This window comes from Varroa destructor, unplaced genomic scaffold (genome assembly GCF_002443255.2).
Source record: "Varroa destructor unplaced genomic scaffold, Vdes_3.0 BEIS01000002.1, whole genome shotgun sequence".
NCBI classification, from domain to species: Eukaryota; Metazoa; Arthropoda; class Arachnida; order Mesostigmata; family Varroidae; genus Varroa; species Varroa destructor.
Genome location: NW_019211455.1, coordinates 52,484,027 through 52,498,071, shown reverse-complemented (window position 1 = coordinate 52,498,071; position 14,045 = coordinate 52,484,027). Strand labels below are relative to the sequence as shown.

Below are 14,045 nucleotides of genomic sequence, written 5' to 3'. Positions count from 1 at the left end.
TTGTGTGCAGTTTTTTTTGCGAGCCACTACACTCTGGTAAATATTTTTATTTGAAGTATAGAACTCAAAGCGGTATGTTCCCATTCCAATAAATTTTCAACTCGAATCCGTACGGATGCTATCTTACTCAACGTTCTGATTACCAGCATATACTATGTTCTAGGAAGCCTTATCTGCTCATACCACCGGCAGCTGGTTGTCAGACATCAAGCGTCATCGCATAGATAACTATGCAACAGTAAAACCTTCTTAGAGAGAATGATTCATAAAGGTCATTCATAAGACATGTTGATGACTACAAGTTGAATCAAGTGAGCTAAATGAATTCACGTAAACTGTAATACAGTGTAAATTCTCATATGGTATAGGTCTTATTTCAATTACTTTACATAATCACAATTCAAATGCGACTATCGCATACTCACCTATCCACAAAACTATATATACAGAGACAGTTTCATACTTTTTTTCATACTTTTTTGATACAAGTCTCACTGCGAAAAGTTTTGAAGTAAAGGCTAGTTTTTGCAACGGTAATAGAATTTTCATTGAAGTAAAAAACCTAGGAGTCTTATTAAATCACTAGACACAAAGTCTCTTGAACAGGGTCCAAGCAGGTGAGTCAGTGGCTAACAGCTATAGACCTCTTAGAGACCCATTCGTCGCGGCGTGTTCTTGACTCTAGGGGTAGCAGCTCCCGGCGTTAAGATGTTGCTTCGGGTCGATCGCGCGCTCTGCTGAGCCTCGAAATCTCGCTTTTTCTGCTCGAGTTGAGCCTGCGCTATCTCCATTTCCTCCTCCATTCGAGTTGCGGCATCCCTGTTAAAATCGAGTATATTAATATAGGTGAGTGTTCAACATGTTGAGCTTGTTTTCACGCGAGTAAGTCTATGTATTCGATCGCTAAGTGTTGATTCCTTGAACCGGCTTTCCATAAAACTGCTTCAAATGATCACCATCAAATTTTTTATGTGCTATAGGAAACTTCGATTGAAGAAGACTAACTGAAGCAAAACTAACTAGCGGATAAATGCTCACCAGTCAGTTTGTTCGGGCACTGTCTAGGAGAATAAATTCGACCTGATCCAAAACTCGCTGTGCCTCTGCCGCCTATATCCTTACGACTGTTTTGTATTTTCTACTTGTGTACAACACCCGCTTATTGCACATGCTTCCTATGGTCTAGCCTTGAATAATTGAGTTCTGTTATTGAGTTTCAGGCGCAATGTCGTTCCAAAGTCGCTATAGAAATAAGCTCACCTTTCAACCCGATGTTTCTCCAAACGAGATTTGCCTGTTGTTTTTACGCTGTAGAACATTGGGCCGAGCTCAGCAAGCCAGTAACCGTCAACAGCAGTTACGCATTGCATGTACTCCTTCGATGTCATCACTAATTCATGGTAGACGACATAATCCGGAGTATAGCCCATTCCATACAAAGCTGATGTGGGATGCAGATGGCAAGGCATTCCCGTACGACAATTAATATACTCACCGATTCCTGAAATCAATATTTGATGGTGAACAAGCACATTACATGAGTTTGTACGCTATCAGTTTTTCTGTCGCTCTGTATTTGACCTCTGTGGAAAAGGCATCAGTTGTTTGTGTTCACTAATTTGACATAATGACAGAAATTTTTTTTCATTTTGACTAATAATGGAGAAATCCAAACAACTACGTAACATTACGCTCCTAGGCCTACCTTTGTTCGTAGACAAATCGGATATGCGTTAACAACATATACACAGTACATAAAAAGAGTCAGGGAACTGAAATATTTCTATTTATAATTTACGATGGAATTAAAATTGGAAAAAATGCCAAAAAATCGGCTTCTTATCGACAGTCAGTAAAAAAAACGGAAAACTACCTGACAGTTCCACGCCAATTGGTAGGGTCCACGCTTTAATAAATACTTTTTTTGTCTGTTACGTCTGATACTTGAGCCTAACGGCATCACTTCAAGCTGGTTGGTTTCTGCCAACAAGAAATAGAGACTGCGGCCGGGTTCGAATGTAGACTACCGCATACCTATAAGTTTGGCAAACAAACGATTTTACCTACTGCGCTGTCACGGCGAAAAGATTGTTTTTTTAACTACCTTTAAGTCTTGCCGCCTGATGGAAGAATGCCGATGAGACACATTTTCGCACAACGTCCCAATCCATTCCGCAGGATACGAGGTTCATCTTCTGCTGTTGGAAAATATCTCTCAATTGTTGCCGGACTTCGCGAACTTTACGCATCGATTTCACGTGTACAAAATGCTCTCCACACCACGACGACGAGTACTTCGCCATTCGCCACTTCTGGTACACGTTCAGAAACGTCAAATGATCTGATTCGGGCACCTGCAGCTTCTCTCGGACGGAATCGCTTTCCTCTTCACGACCTTTTGGCCGATAGAATATCGATGGCACCGAAAGCATTGAGACAATCGTGAGAATTTCCTCACTACAGCCCATCTCCTCGGAAACAATAACCATCTTGGAGAGGGGGGGATCCAACGGAAATTCAACCATTTTCCTACCGAGCGGTGTTAGTTGGCCAATGTTGTCGAGCGCACCCAGAATCCACAACTGGTACATCGAGTTGAGAATGTTGTCCTGAGGTGGCGGGTCCATAAAATGGAACTCAAGCAGGTTCTCTACTTTGAGTGACTTCAACAGCAGTACAACGTTGGCCAAATTTGTTCGCTGAATCTCTGGCACGGTCGTGATCAATAGCTCATTCTTGTATTGATTCTCCGTAAACAGTCGGAAGCACACACCAGGCCCCGTACGGCCAGCACGACCAGATCGTTGATTGGCGTTAGCCTGGCTAACCGGGTAAATTTGCAGAGCATCCATACCAATGCGAGGGTTATATACTTTTAGTTTGCAGAAGCCGCTGTCAACGACAAATGATATACCATCGACAGTAAGCGAAGTTTCGGCGATGTTTGTTGCTACGATACATTTTCGAATGCCGTCGGGGGCTTTCTGGAAAATTTTCGCTTGGAGATCACTTGGTAATTGGGAATAAATCGGTAGAATTGCTAGAGGCGGGGCATTGTCCACCTGGCTGAGACGTTCCTGGATGAGGTCACATGTTACCTCAATGTCTTCTTGTCCGGGCATAAAAACTAAAATGTCACCAGGATTTGGCTGCAGGTGAATTTGAATTGCTTGCTTGACTGATCCATCGACGTAATCCTCGATCTGGGTTTTAGCAAAGAACAGATCAACAGGGAACGTTCGACCTGGAACCGTGAAAACTGGGGCGTTTCCAAAGAATTCAGCAAATTTGCTCGCGTCCATTGTGGCCGACGTAACAATTAGCTTTAGATCATGACGCTCGGAAATGACGTCCCTCAGAAGTCCAAAGAGGACCTCGGTATTAAGGGAACGCTCATGCGCTTCATCCATAATAATAGCTGAATAGTTATCTAGGTCATGTAGCCGAAGTTTCTCCCTGAGTAGAATACCATCTGTCATATACTTGATCACGGTCTTGTCCGACGTACAGTCTTCGAATCGAATAGCATAACCGACTTCGGCACCGAGTTTACAACCCATTTCGTCCGAAACTCGTTTAGCGACTGACATCGCGGCAACTCGACGGGGCTGGGTACACCCAATCATGCCGTATTTAGTATAGCCATCTTCATGTAGATACTGTGTAAGTTGGGTAGTCTTGCCAGATCCTGTTTCACCAACAATAATGACAACTTGATTGTCACGAATAATCTAAAAACAACAGCAATTAGAAGCAACTTTAGGTGGGAATAGGTATTTATGCAACATCTAATTTTTTTTAATATAATATTGCTGCGAAAGCCTCGACTGTATTAAACAATAGATGTGGCAATCTGATCAGAGACCTAGATCCCTCTCGTTCTAAAAGAGTAAAACAAAAAACCAATATCTAGTCATCTGTTTGATATATGTTTATGTACTGTTTTATATCTGACCACATTTCAACACTTTTTTTACACGACACTTAAACACAATTTACTTAAGCACGTCATATCAGATTAGAGTTCTACATGTTACTTACGGATGTTGGAAGCACGTTGTTTGTGGCGCGTACAGATTGTCGTACATTTTTTTTATCTTTGATATCATTTATAGTGGCCATATATAGAATTTGTATAAGACTGGACTCAACACGACGTGGGCTGGGTGGTTAATACGCGTCTCTTTGAGTGCGGTGCCATGGTTAACTTAATTAATTAAGTATGCTACCGCACTTCATGGTTCAAATCTCAGCGTCGGCAAAAATAATTATGTGGTTGCCATGCTGGTGGCGAAACACCACCAAAGTCCAACAAGACTCACTCAGGTTATGTTCTTATTGAAGGCAAGTCCTTGACGTTATACCTAAGAAAACATGATAGCGAGGACTTGCTCAGGAAGTGCAAAAAAAAATAAAAAATAGATTTAAAAAATAGTAAAAATGTTGAATTAAATATACACCAAAGTAGCTACTATTACAGGACTAGGTCTTTATAGGCATACGTCAAGTATGTAGCACGCTCACTTTGAGTAGTTCTTCTCGGACAGCGAATACTGGTAGATACTGTCTTTGTTGAGTGATGGTTTTCTTCTTGGCAAATTCGCTACTCTTTGCCTCTTCAGAGTTGTTTTCAGACATATGTTTAGCATACTGATTTTCCTCTTTATAGTCTTTTCGTTCGTCTGTCTCATCTTCCTTCTTCACTCCTAGGATTTCTCCCAACTTTGTTCCAGCAAGTTCCCACTCTTTTTTTTGCGCTTTTCGCCGCTCCTTTTGCTCTCGAAAAAAACGGACCACAGCGCTACCTGTAATTTCAAACACACAATCAACACACATATATACATACTAAGAGTATTATTAGAAGGACTACTGTAATGCAGAGAAAAATTTTCATAGGGTGACGCATCTAAATTAAGAACTTTTCTTATGCTTTGCTTCCAAGACTGTATCTGAAAAAGGATAAATATCTCAACAAGACATATTGCATCTACTGCAAGTGGTATTCCTGATAGCTACCCTATCCTATATAGCAACCATTCACTGTGGTTACGGCTTTGATTCGAGTTCTAAACCATTAACGACTCATTTTCAATGCATTTCTTCTTTGACATGTAGCCTCTTAATAGTAAACGAGTATCAAGCGATACTGATGTGTGTGTAAACTGCTTTATGTCATTCGTAAACACTACGTAGGAAAAATTCCAAGGGAATAAAATTTTGGGCTTTTAGCAGACCAAAAATCTCAAAAAGACTGCTGGCACTTGTGTGGATGACTCAATTGGAAGCTGGTATTCTTCACTTCAAATCGCCTGCTTCTATAGCAAGCAACCGGGTGTAGCAAAAATTTTTGGAGAATTTTGATAAATTATCTTTTAAATCTAAACTCTATTGACGATCTCCCGGTTTACTTCATGAAAGCCTTCTTCAAATGTTTCAGAAGGCGCATAACAACTTTCAATAACGTCGAAACCACGAAAGAAATAAGCATTTAATCTCGGTCGGGATTTATTTAGCAACACTGGATAATGGCTTATTTTTGCTGGAATCCCAAAAACGACCGTTTTTTTTTCGCAGTCACGAGATTTGTTCTAAGAAGGACTGACTATTGTGTACTACTAGGAGTAACGGAGGAACGCATACCTGTTACGGCAAACAACCTGCCAATGTTTTTCCAATTTAAACGCACCACCCTGCGTGCACGAATGTCAGATGTTTGATATATGATCATACACTTAATACATTAAAAACCATAAAAAATTCAACATATGGCTGCACTTAACGGGCAATCGAAAGGGTAATGTGTTTGGTGTGCTGGGTTGCAAAAATGTATCGTCGATAACCAATAAAATCTCAAAGATAATCATTGGACATAATTTACAACAAAGTCTGTAGGCAAAATTCACTGTTGTTAACCTTTTCGTGCTACCACTGCCATGTCGCAGGTCGGATCCTTCACCGGATTGACCGGCTCCGGCTGTTTGGTAAACACGATACGGCCATCGAGGAACGGTGGAATAATATTATGAACAAGGACGTGCACTTTTGCCTCAGCCACTTCGTCCAATTCATCATCCACTTCAAGTTGTTGCACCACACCCGAGGTAAGCATTCGGTTTGTCTCCCACTTATCGGTGTCCGCATTGAATTGACGTTGCCTCGCCGAAAGTTTTTTTTGTCGCCGCTGTTCAAGCTGTTGCTCCCGCTTGTTCAGGTAGTCCTGAGGAACGTCGTTAAACAAATTGTTTGGGTCGTCTTTGCCTTCATCCATCATATACCATTCACGGTCCAAGCGAACCTGCTCTGCGTTCCAGTCATCATCTTCCTCCCAACCTGCATGAGCAACAATACACAGCATAAATAAGATCGTTTTAAAGAAGTATGACCGTCAGCTTAGATAGTAGATAATTTGCCTCGATCCAATTCGTTTGTGTATTGAAACAGATTATAAAACGATACGTGGGCAAGCGACAGACTGACATGCTAAGCGTAGACATCACCGCCTCAAAAATAGCTGAAAATTTTCCTACGGAAATAATGGTTTCGGCTCCCCAGTAAATAAGAATTAATATCTGAAGTAAGCCCAATATAGGAAGTATTCGTCCAAGTGCGTTACACTTAACTATCTGAAAATATCCTATCGCATACATCCAGATGAACTCTGGATCTTCCGCTCTTCTACAGCTACTTGATTACAAAGCTTACCTTCTTTCCTCAGGTCGCTGCTTTCATCATCCCAATTTGAATTCGATGGTGTATCATACGGTTTAAGATGCCTAGGTGTTTCCATGTCTTTTTTCGTGCTACGATCTGAACGAATGCTCCAATTCTTTCGCTCACTCTGTAAAGTTTTCCGGGACGAATCGCTAACGCCGCTTCTCGTTGACGATGGCTCTTTTTCACGAGACCTATCTCGATAGGATCGCTCCGAAAAATCACGCCTGTCCCATTTCTCAGTGCGTTGTGATCGCTCGGATCGGTCAGAACGGGATCTGCTTCGGTGTTCCGATATGTCTAAATCACGATGACTGTGACTACTGTATTTGAAACGTCTACCGTTGTCCACCAGTCATCGAAGAAAGCAAATCAATTATTTTATTTGTTTTCTTCGTCTTCACCTTAGATTTCCAAGATACGTATGGATGTATCCAGTTGTTTTTTATTGTTTAACTAAATGTTCATCTTTTGCTGACAGGTAAGCATAGAAGTTAAAAGTGGATAAACACAAGAACTACTAGAGTAGCTTTGAAAAATCTATATCAAAAATTAAAATGCGAACCCGCGTTAACTGTAATTTACCTGTTACGGTTACGGTCTCGATCTCGATCCCTTGGACTCGCTCGATCGTCGCGACTTCTCGATCGTTCATTTCGATGGTCATCCTTTTTTTCGCGCTCTTTTTGCCGCTGGTCGTTCTTGACCTCGATACCTCGACTCTGAAGTGCCTTTCTTCGCTCAAAGTTCTCTTTTACCCCTCCGGTATGCGTGGGTGTCTCGACCAGTCTATCACGATAGTGCCTTTCTGGACGGGCCTTAACAGACTCTCGAAGCCCTTCATGGTAGTTGTCCCTGGCCCTATTGCTGTGTTTCTCTGACTCTCGTTCTTTCTGGAGGCGACGTTCCCTTGCAAGTGCATCGAGGCCGAGAAGAGAAACTGAAAATAAATACATCTAGATTCATTGATTCCAAAGTGACCATACACATCATGCGTACTCTCGTTGCGTTCCATGGCTTGCAATTTGAGTGCTACTCAATAAAAACGAAGTGAGTAGTATTAATGGTAGCACTAGCTAGGCGTAGTAGCGGTCGTTAAATTCGCTAAAATTATCAAAATACCAGAATAATGCTCTCTAAAAAATATGCGACACCACCAGAATACAGTGAAAGTATTCTCTATCAAACACGGAATTGAGTTTCCGAAAATTAAACTAACAATTATCGGAACACTGACTGCAGTCACATAATTTCAAGCTAACTATGAGCTACATATAATTTACTACTGTAATAAGAAGCTTACATACCTTTTGGCGGCTGAGGTTTTTTGAATTCGTGTTCTGCAGTGGCCTTTTTCCTAATCATTAGCCCACAGACTTCCTCTTTTGGGGCCTCAAGGCGATGAATGTCTTCCGACATCATATCGCTAACTGATTAAATTAACTTAGCAAAGTGTTTATGATGCACAAATACATTACAACGTATTTTTTAGCACTGGCACATTTTATCGGGGAGTTTTCCGCCCATCACCACTATACGTGATGAAATGTTGTCGAACGACGTTCGATGTCGACTTCCTGTTGACTGTCTGAGGGGCCGATCGGAACCCTCTCTCACAGCCAAGCAAACAGGATAGGAGCAAACACAACCCGTGCCGTGCGTGGGACTAGCCAGTGTGCAGCAATTAAACTGCTCAATACAAATAGATTTTTTTTTACTTGGTTTTTATTCTCAGCTAAGACGTAAATTGAAAAGTTTTCTCCAACGATAATAAAAAGTCTAGAGTCTTTTGGGCTTTGCAGAGTTTTTAGCGGCAAAGGCGCAAAAATTTAAAGGATAGCATTTGATATTGTAGTATGATTTGCGTTAACGATTCGCTCATGTACAAAGCGCAAACCCTGATTCCGTAGTAATTTAATATTAAAAGAAGTTTTTCATTCCAACAAAATGTTGAAAAATTTTTTTGAAATCAGAAAATGATGATTGAGAAACACGGGTAATTGCTCGTAGAAAGTATGCATTAGTCCCAATGGAATGTAATTTTGCCATGTAAAAATTCACTGCATAGACAATACCTTCGTAGTATTAATATAAGATAATAAATATCAAGAAAAAATGATGTTAATTATTTGATATGGACCACAAATAAAAAACTATCCGGCATTTTGTTCCAATACAAAATCTCACCCGGCAAAGTCTGCTTGTCCATAGGTTACCAGCCAGAACCTTTCCTATCTGACTTCAGTAATGGTTCATCTAAAATGACCTTCCCATTATTATCCTTAACGCTTCTTCTTTATCCATCTCTAAGATCCAATTAATTTAAAATTGACCTAGTTCTTAAAATGCTAACGGATGCTTTCTTCACTTCACCCTTCAGCTGTTCGCGTGCTTAATCTCTATAGGTTCCGTCCACCTCTTCTGTTGTTAACCTTCTCTATTTCTTTCCATTATTTTTGCTTTCGTCATCTTTTATCCCGCATGTTGAAATTCCGGAGATGACTTTTTGGCGGTACTTTTTGTGCTTGTTTCGGCCACCAGGTGGCACTATGTGGGTGAAACTGTCGCTGCTGGAGTTCCGCCAATTTAACCACCGGCTTTAATAGCGCACTCGCTTTCTATAGCGCTGCCTAGTTTTAGTTTATGGCTCGTCTGCCGACGCTACTCGATAGCGACATCACAAGAAAAAATATCGCCAGGGCGCGGCCACCCCTATGCTTGTTTTGGTTGGTTGAAAATCGCCGTTTTCGTCTGGCGCTCACTTCATTATTCGGAATTCAAACATTTGCAAACTTAGCCAGGTTTAGGACACCCGTTCATTTGTACTTCTGGCACCGGGGCGCCCTTTATTCTTATACTCCCTTTAATCTCACACGTCCGCTGCGTGCTACAGCAATCGCTCACTGATGCTGACTCCAAAGAGCGCTGATTGTGATGATGTCTGGCGCCAAAAAAATTTCGCCGACTGACCAGAATGCAGAGAGAGCGTAGGCTAAAGTGTGTGTCTGTGTGTGTGTGATTGCGTAGTCCTTTCAGTCTATGTTTGTGTATACTGGGCTCCTAGTCTATTTAATAACAATATCTCAACATCGCTGGGTAAAGCACGCCGGAGCCGCCTTTAAACTGGAGTTGTTGCTAACAACGCCTTGGCGGGCAACATAAAGATAGCGGCAGCAAGTTTTGAAAATCGTTGTATAGAAAAAAATATTTCTGAATTACTATTTGTGTATGTGTATTCTGTGAGCTTTGTGAGTGAGCCTCAACAAAACTATATCGCCAGTAGAAAACATGAGTGAAAATGCACCTCAAGCGGTAACGCCAAAGAGGTAAGTGACTGCTGGCAATATTGTGTGTTTGTTGGAATAGGTTTTGGAAATTTGCTTGAGAAAAGTGCAATTTACAAAGTGAGATATTAATGTAGACTATAGATATCTGCAAGATCTTAGGGAAAAGGTTTGAAGTGGAATCAATATAGACTCTAACAGATTCAAGCTAGGTCTATTGTGCGGGCTTCGTTTTGGGGTGAGCTAAGATGGACGTCAAGCGCTTCTGTGAACTTTACGGACTGGTGAAGGTGAACTGAGTTTCAAACTGGATATACAGTTTCAGCCAAATAGTTGTCTCATTTGAAAAGTGAAAACAACGTATCAGACCTGTAGAGAAGAAGTTTCATCAAGAATTTCAAAAGACACGTAGTTTAATGGAATCAGGATTTGTGTTCTTGTGTTATTTGTGTTCTTGATTACTATTACATTTCGTAACAATACAAGCCTTCGCTCTACAAATTTCACAGTACTTAAGCTTGAGGTATAAGAAGCAAACCTCTACTTTTAATAACATCGTTTAAGTAATATTTAGAAAAGCACATACGCGGTGAAGCTGTATGATTTAATGATATATAGAATCATATATTAGGTGAAATAGGCGACTAGGGACGTTGTCAGAATTATCTAGATGTGAGTTAGTTTTTTTCGCTAACAAAAACTCTAATAATATAATAAATAAATCAGTAAAAAACCTCGTGCAAAAATTATCTCTTCTCCGTGATAGCATTCAAGGCCATTTTATTTTTAAATTTAATATGTATATACTTCCAAAATGTATATAGTATTATATTATGGTACGATTAAACGCTCACTGATCAGTTCAGCGCTTGTGCTTCAAAAAATATAGCTATCTGTAGCTAAAAATATTTCATCTATAGATATTTCATCTGTGCTGACACTCACGCTATCTATCGCCCTCTGATTCGTACGGTTATTATTATTCGGTATCATAATCATCCATTTTTTTAAATAAACAGACTAATTTTCCGTCACGATTTTTATACATATCCACTCCAAGTTAAATAAGGTAACGAATAACTATTTTCAACACCGTATCGTTTTGCAGATCGGCCCTAGCCACTCTGAATGGGGCGTCGCCCTCTTTTAGTCCTTCGCCTTCACCGTCATCGAAATTCTCTCGTGGTCGCCCTCGACTGGATGCGATCACATCACTGATTCGTGAAGGCTCAACCTCCCCTTGTCAAATAAAGTGCGATTTTTGTAATCGTGTGTTTCCGCGAGGCAAAAGTCTTCAAGCCCATCTACGCACGCATACCGGCGAGAAACCATATCAGTGTGATTACCCGGATTGCACTAAGGCATTCGCTCAGAGTGGCCAGCTTAAGACGCATCAACGTCTTCACACGGGCGAAAAGCCATTTAAATGTTCCGCACCAGAAGGCTGCACTAACCGGTTCACCCATGCCAATCGGCATTGCTCTCAGCATCCGTACGCACCACTTGTGCGAACGGAAATTTCAATAGAAATTCGCGAAAATACCGAAAACAAATCACAGGACGTCGTGGAATGGCTAGAACGCTATCGACAACAGAGAAAAAGGCCAAAACGCGTCCTCGGTACAGAATTTGATCAGATGGCTCCGCCGTCTCCCGACGCGCCTGCTCCCATCAGTCCTCTGGAGGAACAGGCCCTAATCACATCTACAAGAGCGGTTTCCCCGGCCACAACACTAACCTCAAACATGTCTAGCAGCATTTCCGAGCAGGAGATAAATAAACAAGACACTGCAGGACTAGCAACACTTTCTTCCCTTACCTCTAATACTCCCGTAAACTCCTGCTGCAACGAGGACGAAAGCATAGCTGTGCACTGCTCTTCTTCAGTGGGAGATACACACAGTTCCCCTCCGTGTGAACAATTCAATTTAGAAGGCTCCATCCAGACACACCGCCTGCCTCCGGCTGCCCTGCAATCCTCGGTCGTATCAGAAGTAAATGGAGCTCCTATTCAGCGTCCTGCTCAACCAACTACTCCGCGTTCACATGTCGTATCTTCCCCTCGCGTCCTCACCCTTCTTAATCCGTCGACGCTGCTTCTATCGCCGCAAGCGCATAAACCTCGTGCACTGCCGGTCTCACCCTCAGCTTCGAATTCACCATCGGCCCTAGTCTCCCCGCCTACGGCACAGCCAGCAGACAGCTCACCTTTTCTAACACCAACGTCGCCTTTGGCCACTTTATCGCGTCCCCAACCGACTACACCAAAGTCATCATTTACGCCACCTCCAGCAAAACGATATTTGCGTGAAATCGCAAGGACGCGTCTCGAAGGAGCCCTAGCTCTAATGGAGTTGAGCACTTCGCCAAGATCTCCCCGACCATCAGTGATTGTTAACGGAGTACTTGACCTCAGCAAGAGTCAGTTGTAGGAGACTCGCAACAACGTCAATAGTAAGAGAAGGGACCGCTATAACAGCAGCGGCAATTATATAAACTATAAGTATTTAGAGCAGCATTTGCATAGAAGACAGCACACAGAATTGGAGAAAAGTATCGGAGAAATCGTTGGGGCAAGGGGTGTGTGTAGACAGCGCAATATTAGGTACTTGTTTAGTAAACCTATATATTGACTTTTCGACCCAAGTGAAGCGAAGGCATTCACACTAAAATCACTTGATTTCATGCTTTTAACACTCACGACATTAAATTCAAATAGGATCATAAATAATTAATATCCACGAAATTAACACTGAATGCTAAGAGGTCAAAAACAACCTCCTGCATAGACACTATTCTGAACTTAAAATAATTAAATATAAAAGAACACAAAAAGACCACATTATGGTATTGCGAACTTGACGTACACTGAGTTCGTTTTCAGGACTGTGTCAGCCGTAATCAGAAGAAGTGATCGTCCGGTAGGATGATAGTTAGAAAAATTAACAAAGAAAATTTGTCGCAGGACGTAAGTAATATAATGTTCTAGAATAGAAATCAGCACTGAATTTCGAAAAACAATCCCGGTAAAATGGTTTTTGAGTTCTTATAAGTCAAGCAACAGCTCACGTTCAAAGCGACACTTTATGCCTTCTCGCGCAAAATGTCTGCTACACAAGATATATATGCTTGTGTGGGTAGCACGCAATCTACTTGATATCTTATTCTATGTGTTGGCATAGTTGTGTAATAGATCACTGCACATTTTCTAGTCGTAAGTCTGTCCCGAACTTATTCTGTTTATATTCTTCTAAACATACTTCTGTATTCTACTAATACTAGCATAAACACTTGCGTATAATTATTCAATCATAAATGGGAACTATTGCTATGCATCTTACTAAAGAATCGGACGATGGTTAGCACAGGATTACGCGTCAAATAATTATAAGCCTCGCATTTCTCAGGTACATAAGAGGATCTCACTTTTCTGAAGACATCTCGTTGATTCCGATTGATTAGAATTAGAAAAAGTAACCTTTCTAAAATGCGCTTTGACTTAACCTTTGAAATGCTTTTTAAAACTGTCGCGACTATGAGACGTCTGCAGTAGATGGCAGTATCAACCCTCTTTAATAATCTTTGCTATTTTCTTTTTTTACTATCTACCTCTTTTTCTATCTAGTATTTTAAGAGAGCGGTGTTCAAAAGTGTACAAATTGTAGCAAAGTCATGTTATCTATTTTTTAATCATATAATTGTAGTCGAGTAGTCTTCGAAACGAGAAAGACGTAGCACAATTTATTTTCAAGCTTTCATGTCGTACAATGTCTCAGATTTTATAGATCGCATTACCGATGGTGTTTTAGTCTTAACTGGATAAGAAGACTCTACTTATACACACACACACATATATGCCTATTACTCGTCACCAGAAGTTGATTATTCTTACCGATAGCCATAGAGTCCATGTAACATTGTCATTATCTTTATCTGACTTCCATCAACATCACAGAATAATATTAATAAAGTTTATACTATGATAGTACTAAAACATGGAATTTATCATTTTGCGAATTTCATAGCTAATTAAGCTAAAGGAAAAAACGT

At 41.0% G+C, this 14,045-nt stretch overlaps 2 protein-coding genes across 2 annotated transcripts; one reads left to right on the top strand and one right to left on the bottom strand.

Annotated features, from left to right (window-relative positions):
* Positions 1-336: 336 nt before the first annotated feature.
* Positions 337-8,278, bottom strand: Prp16 (ATP-dependent RNA helicase l(1)G0007). The gene is made up of 8 exons (XM_022789852.2): positions 8,019-8,278; positions 7,297-7,651; positions 6,703-7,049; positions 5,914-6,330; positions 4,525-4,805; positions 2,105-3,731; positions 1,261-1,501; positions 337-819 (listed from the first exon to the last, which is right to left on the bottom strand). The coding sequence occupies exons 1-8, from the start codon at positions 8,131-8,133 to the stop codon at positions 648-650; spliced, it is 3,555 nt and encodes a 1,184-aa protein (XP_022645587.1). The 5' UTR covers positions 8,134-8,278; the 3' UTR covers positions 337-647.
* Positions 8,279-9,325: 1,047 nt separating this feature from the next.
* On the top strand, positions 9,326-13,989 carry LOC111245997 (uncharacterized). Its single transcript, XM_022795137.2, has 2 exons — positions 9,326-10,037; positions 11,104-13,989. The coding sequence occupies exons 1-2, from the start codon at positions 10,000-10,002 to the stop codon at positions 12,425-12,427; spliced, it is 1,362 nt and encodes a 453-aa protein (XP_022650872.1). The 5' UTR covers positions 9,326-9,999; the 3' UTR covers positions 12,428-13,989.
* The last annotated feature ends 56 nt before the right edge of the window (positions 13,990-14,045 follow it).

What these genes read in the sequence shown, in the direction of transcription:
- Prp16 (XM_022789852.2), bottom strand. Translation starts at nt 8,133, where the DNA reads ATGATGTCGGAAGACATTCATCGCCTTGAGGCCCCAAAAGAGGAAGTC. An exon ending in CGAGACCGTAACCGTAACAG is followed by an intron (nt 7,050 to 7,296) that starts GTAAATTACAGT and finishes GGACAACGGTAG; the next exon opens with ACGTTTCAAATACAGTAGTC. An exon ending in CAGCGACCTGAGGAAAGAAG is followed by an intron (nt 6,331 to 6,702) that starts GTAAGCTTTGTA and finishes TTGCTCATGCAG; the next exon opens with GTTGGGAGGAAGATGATGAC.
- LOC111245997 (XM_022795137.2), top strand. Translation starts at nt 10,000, where the DNA reads ATGAGTGAAAATGCACCTCAAGCGGTAACGCCAAAGAG. An exon ending in CAAGCGGTAACGCCAAAGAG is followed by an intron (nt 10,038 to 11,103) that starts GTAAGTGACTGC and finishes ATCGTTTTGCAG; the next exon opens with ATCGGCCCTAGCCACTCTGA.